Source organism: Schistocerca americana, chromosome X (assembly GCF_021461395.2).
Source record: "Schistocerca americana isolate TAMUIC-IGC-003095 chromosome X, iqSchAmer2.1, whole genome shotgun sequence".
In the NCBI taxonomy this organism is placed as follows: Eukaryota; Metazoa; Arthropoda; class Insecta; order Orthoptera; family Acrididae; genus Schistocerca; species Schistocerca americana.
The window spans coordinates 100,857,803-100,873,263 of record NC_060130.1 but is presented as its reverse complement, the minus strand read 5'-3'; the positions used below and the strand labels follow the sequence as shown (position 1 = coordinate 100,873,263).

The window sequence follows — 15,461 nt, the reverse complement described above, 5'->3', positions numbered from 1 at the left end:
CAATTTGCAAAAGTAATTCAAGAAAAGTTTATCTTTTCCTTCCATTCTAAAGTACAACGTCAAGCTCAGTTTATCTGTATGGCTCCTATGTCACCTCTTATGGACTGAGTAAGACTTTTGGAGATTTAGTTCACAAGGGAATCTTGCAACCTCATCTATATACAGAGTGACTACAATTAAATTTAAACTTTCAAACTGCAGTAGAAACAACAACACTGGTCAGAATGACGTCAAATTGCAACGGAATATTATCAGAGAAGGGGGAAAATGTACGGGGGGGGGGGGGGGGGGGGGGGGGGGGAAAGGGGGTTATGAAATAGATGGCGCTGTAAGCATCATAATGTAATAATGGTCGACTACAAATGACAAAGGAATCATACAACAATGCCTAAGGTGTACGTTTGACATTAAACAAACTGTACTAATCAGTGTGCATGGGTGTACAGGTGTGATACTGTTGGGTACATAAGCTCATCCACCACAGCAAGGTCTTATCACATTGGATGGGAAAAAATCAGTTTTTAATTGCCCTGAGGCCAAGAACCACATAAAAAGCATCAATCAAAATCAAATCCAACTATTCATTTCCATGTGACTGACGCAAAACATATTCAAAATGCTGTCCACCATTTTCCGCAACAAGTTGAAATAAAAAAACAGCATGTTCCACAACTGATCGAAGTGTGTCCGGGGTCAAGTTCTGAATGTGTTGCACAATGCGTGCCTTCAATGTAGCTACGTTTGCAGGTGGAACACCGAACACATCTTTCAGATAGCCAAACAGCCAGAAGTCACATGAATTAAGATCAGGTGAGTGGGACGGCCAGGCTGTAGGGAAATTGCAGCTGATAATTCTAGCATTTCCAAACTGGCACTTCAGCAGCTGCTTAACTGGATTTGCAATGTGCGGAGGTGCACCATCTAGCATAAAAATGATCTCTCTCTCTCTCTCTCTCTCTCTCTCTCACACACACACACACACACACACACAAGCAAGCAACCATGCGCACACGTGCGCTACTGGAGAGCTGGAATGATGTGGTTGCACACAAGACACCCATAGCGCTTACCAGTGACTGTACAGGTAACAGGACCAGAAGCACCTGACTCTTCGAAAAAAATGCGGCCCTACAACAAATAATGGTTAAGCCTGCACCACACAGTGACCTTTTCAGGATGAAGTGGTACTGGTTGATTTACATGTGGATTTTCCACTGCCCATATTCGACAATTCTGTATATTCACATATCCTGTCAGATGGAAGTGGGCTTCGTCTGTCCACAAAATCTTCCACAGCCAATCATTGTCCACTTCCATGTGAGGAAGAAATTCTAAAGCAAATGTGTCTCTTGCTGGGGGATCAACAGGAAGCAACTCATGCACATGGGTAATTTTGAATGAATAGCAAAGAAGGATGTTTCATAGGATTTTACACACTGTGCTCACTGGTATGTCCCATGTCCAGGCAACTCTCTGTGCACTACACATTTGCACACCACCACTCATCTCCTGCATTGTTGTGGCCACTGCTACCAATGATGTCAAATCAATTCTTTTCTCCCTCTACCAGGTAGCACACCAAAAGAACCTGTCTTTTCAAATTTATGAATCTTTTCTCCAGACCCATGGTAGTCATTGTACCAACGCCTTTTTTCAAACCCTTCAGTGTCACTGCACAGTGATGTGTGCACAATCATCATTCTTGTAATACAGCTTTACAAGCAAAGTGCGATCCTGAGATCCTGCATTGAGACAGTCATGGCGGTCGTCACATACGTGAAAGAAGGAAAAGTCCTGTACCTGGCAGGTTTATACCAACTTCAATGGGTCATGCGCATGACAGGTGTTTTCATTTACGTATTCTGACACATTCAGTGCCACTATTGATCAATTTTCACACTATTTTTTCTTCTGCCATATTCTTTTCCCCTTCTCTGATAATATTCCATTGCAATTTGACGTCATTCTGACCAGTGGTGTTATTTCTACAGCATTTTGAAAGTTTAACTTTAATTGTACTCAGCCTGTATATCTCCATAAAAGTCAGTATGAAATCATGAACTATGTCTAACAGTCACACCAACAACATTATTAACACGGTAACATTCACTGTTAATTTTACTCACATGATACAACCTGTCTGTTTTAGATAGCCAATGTAAAGATAACTTTAGGTAACTATGACAGGGGAAGAATGAGATGATGTATTTTGAGTGCCAAAATTTAAACCTTTTATATTTCCATGGTTACTTAGTGTCATGGGAGGTTGCCTTTAGTTGTCACAGTCACAGATTCCAAAATTTTTTTTCTACTTTTTTTAAAATGAAGTTTGTTGTGGCAGACTGATCTGTAGCACAACCTAAGATATACGTTATGTTGGAAGGAAGTCGTTTCATTACAATTAGGCAGAGCTAACAAATGTTACGTGAAAAATGTATTGCTACAGTTAATGAACAGTTCAATAATTAATTTTAGCAGTATATCAGGAGTCACATTTGTTTTCAGTGTTATCGCAAATATTGTGAGAACTTGTGGGTTGCAACCACTGGTTTACTGAATACACAGCACATTCCCAGGCCCTATTCACACCAATATTTGGCACAATTACTTTAACTGATCGTCAATAATCTTGTCATCTGTCGGCTCCTATCTCACTGGATACTTATAACCACCTGTTAACACATCGCCTTGTGTTTCCATCACACCCTACTGCACGCACTGTCGACACTGCTTCACAAAACACGAAAGTAACAACAGTGTCCCTGGTCTGGATGAAGACTGTTAATGATTACCTACTGCAGTTACAGTCACAAGGTAATTCAAGTGAATTACACTTGCTCTTTTCCCTCTAAAAGGCTGTCTTAAGGTGACCCATAAAGACTAAAATAAATAATTTTCACTGAATCATTCTGTGTGTGTGTAACAAAAAATTTCAACAAAATAGTGTTATGATCTAGTTCTGTTGACTTAAACTGTGTTAGCTTCAATTCTAAATATGTTCTCAATCTTTAATATATCTGCATTACTGAGAACTATACCATGTATGTAAACTATTCTGATAATCATTTAAGGTACTGACCTCCATATTGTCATCTTCAAAGAGCCTTGAGAAACCAGGACTTGGATTCTGCATTAAATCTTGAAGCGTGATTTCCTGGATTTCAGATTCCTCTACTAATGTCTCAAGCAGCATAGCTAGAAGTGTAAAAGCAAAGATTTAATAATACTGCATATAGTTTACAACACAGGTATACGTAACACTAAGCACACAAAACAAAATGTAAATAAAAATATCTTCTGTGCTGTACATTAACAACTGTCACCAAACACGACGAAGAAACACTTACCTCATTTATACCAAAAAATAAATAAAACATGAAATGAAGGGAAAATTATGGAAGTAGTAAAGGTAACCACTCATCATACAGCTGAGGCATTGAGCTTTCAGCGGACACAGGTGAAATTTAAATAATTTATAAGCTCTCAATGTCCTTCCTTTAAGCTGACAGACTAATGCAATACACAAGCCTATCTCAATTGTCCCAGTTGGCTACACGTCCTACCATTGTAGCACATCTGAGCCCAGTCTGGCTGCAGTACCAGGACAACATAGCCATGCATGTGTAAGGGTGTGAGCAAGGCTAGCTGAAGGGGAGAGGGGGTTTGTCCTGCCACCACACAGGACAGTAGGTTTTTTTGGGCAGAAAAACCTTAACTTTTAACACAGTTCCAAAAGGACGAAAAAACAAGACAATGAAAGTTTGTATAAATGAATGAAGTAGTGTGAGAATAAGTTGGAAATTCAAATAATCATAAAATCTAGTGTCTAACTGGAAACACTATATTATTGTGGAATAGTTGACAAAGGAAGCGACGGAGTTGCTCACCTTAGTCACTTCTTTCAAAATAGCAAACGTTGCTACTGGCACTATTGGCAAGTCTATTTCTACTGTGCACCTACACAATGCTTGAAATGTACCTGCATCAACTTGAAAGCCCCTAAAGAAGTGATACACTTTATAATAAAGAAATAAGAAAAATTTCAGCATATGATGGCCTAACAATTCCTTAAATACCATAGGAGTATCGCTAAGAAAAAGATTTTGAAATACAGGAAAAATAAGTAAAATATACACTTCCTGTCACATGCCATTGTCTTTTGAATCCAAACATTGTGATTAATAAGCATTAACACATGGAAAGATGGGTGCCATCATTCCCCCCACCACACCCTATCCTTTGTATCTGCCATTAATACCATTTACATTGCTCTTCTTCTTCTCACAATACTCTGAAGTAAATTTGCTGCTTTGTCTGTAACTTCTTTTAAGTTTTTCCCCATCCCTTTTTTTCCTCGGTGTTGAAGTCATAATCAATAGATATTAATATTAAATATATTATGGAAAAAACCTGTTAAATCTTATTTTAGAGCTGACAAAACTAAAATGCATTCTACAAACTGTTACCCAGTTTCCCCCTATTTCACACTGTTCACATTCCAGAAACTTCATTTAGCATATAACTGTTACTTCTTGCTACAATAAACGAAAGTTCTTGCGTAACTGCTTGTTTTGAGCCATAAATCATGGTCATGGCATGTCGGGAAGCACACCAGCTCAATATTTGACCATAGCCATTTTTCCTTTATATACTATGAACACACTAAATAGGCATTACAAAAAATTAAATGTTTATACATAAGTCATTCATTGTCCTATAACCTTCCACTTGGTACAACAGAAGTAACAACGATACCATCAACAATGTAGAACTCTGATGTGGTGGTTACTGCAGGTCTCACACCGCACTCTCCCTTCTGTTCACCGAATGAGAAAAAGTTAGCAGATTTTAGTTGTATAGTCAGTGAGTGACATAATTGAATATTGGTGACATAATTGAATATTGGTTCCATAATTAATTTTGAAGTAATAATACAAATTGCACTGTATGTTTCACTGACTGGTACCTCATTCTGGTTCTGGTCTTAAATATGTATTCAAGTTGAAAAGCTGGATGTGTTCACATCTAAAAGCTGGAAGTATTTGTGTCAAAAAGCTGACACATTCACATCAAAAAGATATACAAGTGTGATTTGCAAAAATATGATGTCAATGCAAGGTGGCGTCAGCCTGGGACGGGACATGGAAGGAGAGCCGAAGAGGGGGTGTGCCAGCCCTTTAAAATTCCACACAGGGCCGTAAAATCTCTGTAGCCAGCCCTGAGTGGGATTTGTTGGTTTGTTAACTCCAGGAAGGGACACTAAAAAATTAAGAGAGAATTTCAACTCTATTATATACCATATTGTGTGTGTGGTTACCATGCACGACTTTTCAGTATCTCATTACTCATACAGTAGTATTTATGTCTGTGTGAAGTTCAGTAACAAAGTTTTGCTAAAATACTGAGGAGCGCTACTTGGCAATGAGATGAAAGGCAAAAAGAATTCAGAAATGTCAGAAACATTTTTGTTTTAATCAACAAAGCCAAATATTTGTAAAATAATCTTTTACTGATCACTAAGCTCTATTACTGCCTTTACAATCACCTTTCAAACTTAGAAAGTATAACGCAAGATCAGTATGTCCACAACCACAAAACATACACTGATCAACCAGAACACTATGAAGTGGCGACGCATCATGGCATGGAAGCAATGAAGCCTTGTTAGGTTGATGACATTGCTATCGCCTGGACGAGTTTATATCGATAACAGGTCAATTGTCATAATGGTGTGGCTGCTTAGTGTATACATAATATCCACTGAGTGAGCCATGTCAGCTTAGTCTACACATACGTACATTGAGAGGCGGTGGTCCACTCTTGACAGCCCTCCCTTTCCCCGCACTTACCCCCCACCCCCAATGAGATTGTCAGACACGTTAACTTTCATTTAATTTTCTACTTCATTTGATTATCTGTCTGAATGGCCACAAGGTGAATATAATGGGAACTTAAATTAATGACTTCTTTTTTTCCTCCTTGCACAATCAACACTTACTACACTCATTATTTTCATATTATTCAGATCTGAACTCTGCTCTGGAGAGGCAAATACAAGATTGTGTTCCACAGGCAAGGGTCCTGGGACGTTCTTGTGTACTCACTGCTCTGCCAATGAGTGCAGCATTTGTATTTGTCTGTCTCTCTCTCTCTCTCTCTCTCTCTCTCTCTCTCTCTCTCTCTCTCTCTCTCTCTCTCTCTCTCTCGCACACACACACACACACAACCTACCTGGCTTTTCGTCAGGTCACTAGAGGACACCCATATTTATCATGTCCCTCATGGAGATTCTGCTTTTATAGGAATTTTACATTATTTTTTTAATTGAATTTATTGGTCTTTAGCTTCCACCATACAGCCAGCTCATACTTGCATAAAATATACACGTATAAATAGAAAATTAATGTTCGCATGTATGTGTGTTTGCATGCACACACATGTTGTAGATCAATATTGTGTAATCAGTGAAAAATCAAATGTTGTAACAACACTTTCGTGCAGTCCACTGTTAGTGATAGGTTAGTCTCAGATGTGGATAACTGCAGCAACAGTAAATCTACACATCACACAGAAAAGTCTATGATCCTTTGTTGTTAACACAGGCTGACAATGGATGACAGTTTCACAACTTCTTGTACAAGGACTGTAGTGCTTCTGCGTCGTGGGGCACCCAAAAAAAAAGGTGATCTGTGTCATCCTCTTCTCCACAAGAGCAGAAAGGCGTGTCTACAACATGCAGTCTATGAAGATGTTTATGGAAACATCCTTGCTTAGATTTTGACATGGCCATTAGGTGAGGTGAGATGCCTTTCCAACGAATTTGTACGAAATTTCATGGAACAGGTGACTGATAGCTGAATTACTGTGTACTTCTTGCCTTTGTGTCTTGTTTCTTTCCATTCCTGTTGCCAGACTCCTATCAAGTTTCTCTTAGTATTGAAGAATCTCTCAGATATTATAAGAATTTCAAATACATGTGCGTTATCTTACATCTGTAGCACTCTTCACTAAACAATGGCTGTGTGTTGTTCATATTAAGGTCTAACCATAAAAAATGGGTAGTTTTAGGGTTTTATCTTCATGTTAATACTTCACCTTTTATTGCACAAATGTTATACACGTAACAATGGAATCACCTAGAAATGAAAGAATAACACTATGCAAAAAGCAAGATAACATAATGCACATAAAGCAAGGAATATGCAATGGATTGATAAAAACAATGAAGGTGTTCAACAAAACAAACATATTGGCTTCAAACACTACCTATGAAATGAGGAAGCAGTTTCTGTTGCTGTACATACAGAACAGATCATTATATGGAACTAAAATATGGAAAACGAAAAACCAGCCAAGAAGAAACAGACATTTCACTAGTGTTGTTACAGAAGGATGTAAGACAACTTCCCAATTAAAAATGAAATGAAGATGTATTAGAGACAGAATAGGTAAGGAAGTACACCAATGGAAAACTCCTAGCAAAAGAAGGAAAATGAGGGGTGCATGTGTTAAAGGCATCTTGATATAATTAATGTGGCAATGAGGGAGACAGCACAGGCAAAATTCCAGGGATGACAAATGTTGGGATACATACTGCAGATAATTAAGAAGGTTGGGTGTAGCCAGCAAGAGTGAAACCGATGATGACATCAAGCAAATCAAAGACGTAGAATTCATTTCAGAAGTTTACTACTTTTTCGAATACATTAGTGGAAGAAGAAAAATGAGTGTTTATTAAACAGGAAAATAGAGTGGTCTATAGTTTCATACACTGTATTTGGTTTGTATGTACTGAGGCCATGAGAAGATGTTGAAATTAGCTGAAATTCTGTGAAGCTGTATATTCGGCTTGTGTGAGGCTGGATCTTTTCAAGAACTACCCAGCACAATGGACATGAGATGTCAGCTGTTTATCAACGTTGGTGCAATTTGTCGATGGAATTTGTACATGCTTGTCATTTTAGTGACAGTATTTAGGCTCTAAATCAATGAGGGTCACTTGTGATCACAAGTATGTATGTAGTGTGGTCCGATGAGTCATGATTTTGCATTTTTCAATTAGGTGTTTGACCTTCAGTGTGTGAAGGGTGTAGTTCAGGCAGAAGTGGTTCTGTGGTGCTTGGGGTGTTTTTCCGACCATGACTTGGGCTCCCTCACTGAAGTTACAGTGGACATGAACCAAGATGTTTATTTCAACATGCTCAGTGATCAAAGACTGCCCTTTCTTCTGCATCTTTATGATAAGTGTTGTAACTGTGACTGGGACAGTCGCAGGGTTGAAATGACGGAAAGCACGGCGGGACCCGTGGATAGGCCCACGAACAACAACACAACAGGAGAGGACGGACATGACCAGCGAAGAACAGAACGAACGAACAACAAGATCTAACAACAGAGTCACAGGAAACCAAACACGGCCACTCGCACGCATAACAAGTAAGTAAGCTGTCTAACGCGAGGCGATGTGTCCACAGACTTACGTGGGATTAGACTGACTGGCTGAGCGAGAGGCTGGCACTTAAGTACTCTATTAGGGGCGCCATTATTGGCCACTGAAACCACGTGTTCCACTGTGGCGCCCTCACACTAAAAGCGGGCCAGGAGGCGTGCGCCGCCACAGCGTACGGCGAGATGGCGCAGAGACCTCTAGGGGTCTTCGACATCCATGACGTCTGGTGCGGATTCAAATTCTGTGGCACACGGTACCAGAATAAGTATGCTGTGAACACTCCTGCCTTCCTATGTTCACAGAAATGCACGTATAACTTCCCTGTTTGATGAACCTCAAGCACCCTATCGCATCTTGGTTAGCCACTAAATCACCCGTGTCAATCCCACAGAAAATGCCCTGGACTATTTACAATAATGTGTGAAACACAGCAATCAGAAGTCCCTGCAATTTGGTAGCTCTAAGGAATCTAACCATCAATGAGTGGCTTCAGATGGATATAGCATACTTGATGAAACTTTAGGACACTTCCTCACCAAATTGATGTCATTATCATGAAGTATTAGTGTGATGTGTCCTGGCATGACAATTTTTTTTTTTTTTTCTGGTGAGCTTATATTGAGTTCTCATACATACTGATGTACTCCTCTTCTGTTGTTTCTAATCAGCATGACGTAAACTCTTTGTAGCCTAACATTATCTTCAGAACAATATCTTTATCAATAACAAGTTTTGTATTGATCTCCATATGTTTCTTTTCATCATTGAAAATATTTATGTTCACATCCTAATAACCCCGAGGAGAACCAATTTAGCTATCTTCATTACACGTAAACACATCATAAACTAACTTCAGTAGATTCTCTTTATATGAAAGAGATAGGTAGGTACTCACTGCAAGGCATTGACTGGCTGACAAAACTGTAACTCGAATTGGTGATCTGATGTGGAGAAATAAGAGTAGATTTGATATGCAAGAAGGAAAGAAATCTAGATTAGCATCAGATTTTGAAAGGACAAAAGCACAGAAAAGCTGAAAAAAGAAGGGAAGGATTTTGGGTTCTAATGCATTAGGAGTACCTTCAGAAAACGTATTTAAGACATGTTGATACAAGTTATCAAGAGATTGGTGTATGACTAAATAAGGTGTTTGATATCACATTACTGTACTGCTACCACAGTCATATCAAGAACAAACAATATGCTTCAACGTCTTCCTACGAAGGACCTCAATCAGTACTTATGCTCAAAATTTGCAAATGCAGCTGTTTTCAAGCTTTTCTTTCATTTCACTCTGACAGTCTTGTAGTGATAAATCTCTTCCACTTTTATTTCAATTTTACTATTGTGGAGATAAACCATCTTCTAAAAATGTTTGGAAGTCCTCCTTTCAGTGCTGCTGAGAAGTGGGACAAACACTAATATGGAAATCTCTAAGTAACAGAGATTATGTGACAAAGTGAACAGTTAAAGGTGTGATTTCGTATCTGCAGAGACAATGGTCCATAACACACGCTGCACACAACTATATTTTGTTTTCTTTCACAATATGCTGTTATTCACTATGCTCCGTCACACAAAATGAGAAAAAGACAAGAATTTGTAACAGCAATTGAAATGCACTATGTGCCTCTGACTTCGGCAACACTGGAAATCTATGAATGGAACATACAAAAAAAAAAAAAAACTTCCACTACACATAGAATTACATTTGCAGGAAATAAACAGATGAGCCAAACTCAATAGTTTCTTCCGGATTTGAAAGTAGTGAGTGTTTCCTGAACTACATATTCCTAATTGGTCTATGTTTTAATATAATAAATAGTTTATTCGAGATTTGTGAACACAATGACCCATCCACTTTTAAGTTATTACGTACTGAGTTGGACACTATGAACCGGCAGTATACCCATGGACTGTTCGAGCAACAATATCCCACATTAGCTAGTTGCCAGCAATTAACATACAAAAACCCTTTCAAACAAGCCCTAGTACCTCTGCTTACAACACTATGCTGATATTAACTAGTACAGCACCTAAATTTAAATCATGCCTAAACAATGCCTTGTAGTAAATTCGAAATCTTTCAAATTATTTTGCAAATGTGCAATTAAAAAGTCTAAATGGAAAAATGTTGAATTTCAAAAGTTGCAAAAAATATATCATTACCATTGTCATGTCGCCTAGATTGCTTCTTGCCCATTCTTCTCCGTGTGTTATGGAAAGACATCGGTTTTGGGTAGTTCCTTTGTTGTGGTACTGGTTGAGGTATGTTTGCACTGACATCAGTGCTAACACTTGCAATTGACAGCTCATCGTCACTTTGTGCAATCCTGCAAAAGTTAACCATGTCACATAATTAACCACTTGTACAATTGTTACAGAAGTGAAGTTTTCATAAGCAATAACGTCTTCCTGACAAGATGTACTGATCAGTGTTAAAGTGTTCTTCAACATAGGTTCACCCCAATTTGCAAATTTTCAACATACAATAATCTAAGGTATTAATTAAATGCACTGCAATAAAATGAAGAGGGAATGTGATCAATGAAAATCTAATTACATGAAACAATATACGTGTAAATCATTCAGACATGAGAGACCAACAATGTGATTAATATGTTGTGACAACTGAAAATTTGTGCCACACTGGGTCTCAAACCCATTTTTACTGTTTACTGGGATCAGTAACCTTAAGCATTCACACTTTCATCATTACTGATGTTTACACCATTTTATTCTCAATGGTAGAACCTCTTATGGTAGTGTTCATGAGTCAAAGGAGGAAACATCAGTGAAAGTTTTAAAAATGTGATGTATTCTAGAACAGCAACCCACCCAAGCAACACCAATATCCTCAGTAACTCTCAGTTCGGATTTCGGAAGAGTTGCTCCACCAAGAATACCATTTGCACATTAACACACCACATTTTAGAAACATTAAATAACAAAATAGCACCAGTTGATATTTTCTGCGATCTGTCTAAAGCATTTGAATATGCGTCACAATATTCTCCTAGATAAATCGATGTTTTACGGAATTGATGGTATAGCCAATCAACGGATAATGTCTTATCTAACCAAAAGTATGCAGTAAATTGGACTTAGTAATTCAACCAATGTAATCAGCGGACATTTCTTTTGACTGGGGAGAACAGAGCTTAATCTTAGGCCCGACATTGTCGTTGTAGAGGGAGACCAAGAGATGAATACACTGAGCAGATTCAGAAGAAGGTAGGTTGCAGTAGTTACTCAGAGATGAAAAGGCTTGCACAGGATACAGTGGCATGGAGAGATGCATCAAACCAGTCTTTAGGGTGAAGACTACGACTACGACCACCACCACCACCACCACCACCACCACCAACGTGTGAAAGGTGGTGGGTAGGAATTACTAACCCACATTCGCATAGTTTTTTTTTATAAAAAAACAACCTTTCAAATGATCAGCATGTAACCATATTTACAAATTAATTTTGTTATTTGAATGTAAAATGACTGATTCCACATCATGATCATTTATCATGCAGATGATCAATGGAACATAAAACTAACTTAACAGTGAAAGTGAGTCAGAACTAGAACTGTAGTTAGTTTCATTAGCTCCATCCATCATTTATATGATTAATTGTAAAGACACAGACCAAGTCATTCATTTGCAGTACGTATTTATTTATACATACAGCCACACGCTGAGCATTTGCAAGTCTCTTTTTTAATATACATGTGAGTAATTTCTATCTATGCCTTTTACAAATTACAAAAATAGAAATACTTTCTACAAAATAGAAAGTTTTCAAGAAGAAACTGTTCCATTTTGTTTCCAAATTCAACTTTGCTGTCTGTCACACATTTGGTGAAGTCAGATAGCCTAATGGTTACAATGATTGCTTATGATAAACAGGATATCTGGGTTCCAGTTTTGGTTTGGAACAATTTTCAATTGCTGCTACCACACATTCATTGAATAATGTAGGTTTTCTAAGAAATTTCATTGTTCTTGTGTGGGGAAAAAAGGTTGAGTGACAAATGGTGGAAAAAACTAGAGAAGTGGTGGATGCCCCTAAACCTCTATGCCATCTATGGAGAGACTGCCATGAGGGAATGAAACAAAGTAATGATTCGTCATTAGAAATGGGGTCATCGTGCACGATTCACCAAGTTTGTGAAGACTATCAGGATCTCATGAAGGTCTGGTGAACACTTCAATTAGTAAATACACCTATCCAAAAATTAGCAGATGGGATGATTTTTGACTAGTCAATCATCATGCAACATTTGATTTTCACATAAAAGGTTAATAAGTTTGGTTTATGTACTGAATATTTCAAGTGAAAAGCACAAAGTAAGCACGTGCTGATTCAATTTACCAGTCCTGTCTTAGACCCTACAGACATCCTACTGAGGTGCATCACATGTATGAATCACATTCAGGATCTTGTCTACAAGCTCACTGCTTGCACCTGTAGGAAAAAAAAAAAATCTGTACTGTCACTGTGACTGAAATGTGGAAACTTATACACTTTACTTACTTTCACTCTATCATTTCCAACAGTGTAATATTTTGTGGCAAATCTGCATTATGAATGGTCATTAGCTCAGGAAAGGATGGTCAGCTGTTCAAGCACCTTGGAATTCTGACTGCCCTCCCTGTACATGTATCCCCACATGAGATTTGTGGTTAATAATGTACATAATCAGAAGGAACTGCAGCATTCACTTAATAAACACTCAAGAAGAAAATTATCTGCACCTAGATTACACTTCCCAATGGTCAGCTGAACCTACCAATACCGGATGTTGGTTTTGTCCCGTACCGTAATAATGATGTGGCATGTGAGCCATTTTGATATGTTATTCATCTTTACATACTGTTACAAATCTTCAATTTTCGTAATTTTATGTCATCATTCTGTGTAGTATGTAGGGACTCCATCCATGACTGAGTTGTTTTGGCTCACACAATATCTTGGAACTTGAGAAAAATAAATAAAATCAATCAAATCTGTGGCAACACATGAGTACTTCATGTCATGCCAGTGTACAGGATTCACAGGAAATCTGCTCACCACAATCCTAAAACAAAAACAAAATTTACTGATAAACACAGCTGGAAGTAACAACTGCTACCTTCAGCGAGATCAGTTTTGTTTCTATAATGATTGCTAAACTAAATGTGACCCTATGACATCAACTAAAAATTGTGCAGCTACAAACATTGTAAAGCTGCTACTGCCAAGGCTCTTGTGACCTAAATGAATGAGAACAAGAGGCTTTAGCAAGAAGCACAGTATCTGGCCCACCAAGCAATGGGAAAAAAATGCAGTTTCTCAATGATCCTGCTTTTACGCAGACACTTACAGCAGGATGTGTTAACAGACAAGGAGTATTGAGGGATGTGTACAACAGAGTCAATCTTCTTCGAATTGCGAGGAATGGTGGAGGGTCTGCAATGGTATGTGTGCTCATTGTCTTTGTTTCCAGCGAGTCTTATGGCCACAGTGGAAGGAAAGACACTTAAGAATTGCTTGCATTCAATGGCACAGACATTACCCCAGCGGTGACTGCATCTTCAAATTTGAGCTCTTTAAGGCGCCAAATGTGACTACTTCATATTATGTGGGTACTTACATTCTTTTGTCCAATTGTAGTTATCAATAGTACTTCATTCCAGTAATTTGTTGTATTAGAGCCGAAGCAAGAGTATGTGCAACATGGACTTTTTTTTAAATTCCTGACATGAAATTCATGACTGATACCAAAGTCAGTATTTTTTATTGTATTATCAATAGTTATTGCAATGCAGTTTTAAGGATTTATAGATACATAATTGTTTTCTTCAAGAGGTTTGGGGTGTGCATGTGCACAACACAAAGTATTTACTATCCAGTTTTTATGCGGACTTTTTATGTAGTGTAGAATTAATATGATGTTTGTGCCATTAAAATTTGCATCCAGTTTTTGTCATCTATATATTTAGGATTAAGTATGTTCAACTCTGAGTGTACTTCAGTAACTGCCAATATGGAGCCTCCTATCTGCCTCTGCAGTCGAGACTAAAGCCGTCGGCACACGGACCGTGCATCTGAACGTTGAGCGTTGAGCGTGCCGAGTTTCTGACGTCATAGCGTGGAATAGCACGTTCGGGAGTCTTTCCGAACGTGCAGAGCAATATCTGGCATGTCAGATATACTGAGCGTGCGTCTGAGCGTTGACCAATGAGATGGCACAGCGCCACTACGTCACACGCACGCTGTCTCCCATCAGTACAGAGTTGTGAGGCGCCATATTGGCGTTCATTTCAAACCTATATGTATATATGCCGTTTCTGAGCACCAGCAAATTGAGAATCACTGAAAAACCCGTTGTTAGTTGTGTGATTCGTTCCAATAAAATTGTGAGGAACATCGTATTCATGGCAAAAGAATTATTGTAACCTGCGTATTATAAGAGTAGGCTATCTGAAGGCAGCGACACACTGAAGATCCACCAAAAACGCATTGTTCTTGGTACAATATGTTATAATTCAATTTCAATTAGTAACATAATTATCTACGATTAACGGTTTTAGCAAGCTGTAATACAATATGATTAAGTGCACCACAGGTATTAGGGGTTTAGCGTAATGGTTAGCGTCTCTGCCCAAGAAGCTCTTTTTGTTGGGGCGGTGGTTCGCGTCTTAACACTACAAAAATTTTTTTTCCTAACATTCGCATTATTAGGTTCTGATACTTTATTATTAGTTTAATATAATTATACGCTATAATATTTGATGTTATGTAAATATAAGTTCACCTTTTTTTGAGGGGTGACTTTGTTCGATTGGCTTAATCTACAGGACAGCTTGCGCTACTTGTATAAAGTTATTTTGTTCCTTTTTCTTTTACGCTTCGTAATTCACATGTTGCAAGGATTCTGCTACTGGGTAGGAACAGTGATCAAGTAAGCCTGACCCTGGAGTTTTACTAAAATGTGGGAATGATGAAATAATGTTTATCGTATGCAGAGAAGT

General features: G+C 38.3%; 1 protein-coding gene across 3 annotated transcripts in view; it reads right to left on the bottom strand.

Annotated features, from left to right (window-relative positions):
- LOC124556680 (R3H domain-containing protein 4-like) overlaps positions 1 to 15,461 on the bottom strand; it is a 113,217-nt gene that overhangs the window by 81,084 nt on the left and 16,672 nt on the right. For all 3 annotated transcript variants that reach the window (XM_047130646.1, XM_047130647.1, XM_047130648.1), the window contains exons 2-3: positions 10,619 to 10,782; positions 3,080 to 3,195 (exon numbers count right to left, since the gene is read on the bottom strand). In XM_047130646.1, coding sequence (XP_046986602.1) covers positions 3,080 to 3,195; positions 10,619 to 10,782 — 280 coding nt within the window. The remainder of the gene's footprint in view (positions 1 to 3,079; positions 3,196 to 10,618; positions 10,783 to 15,461) is intronic.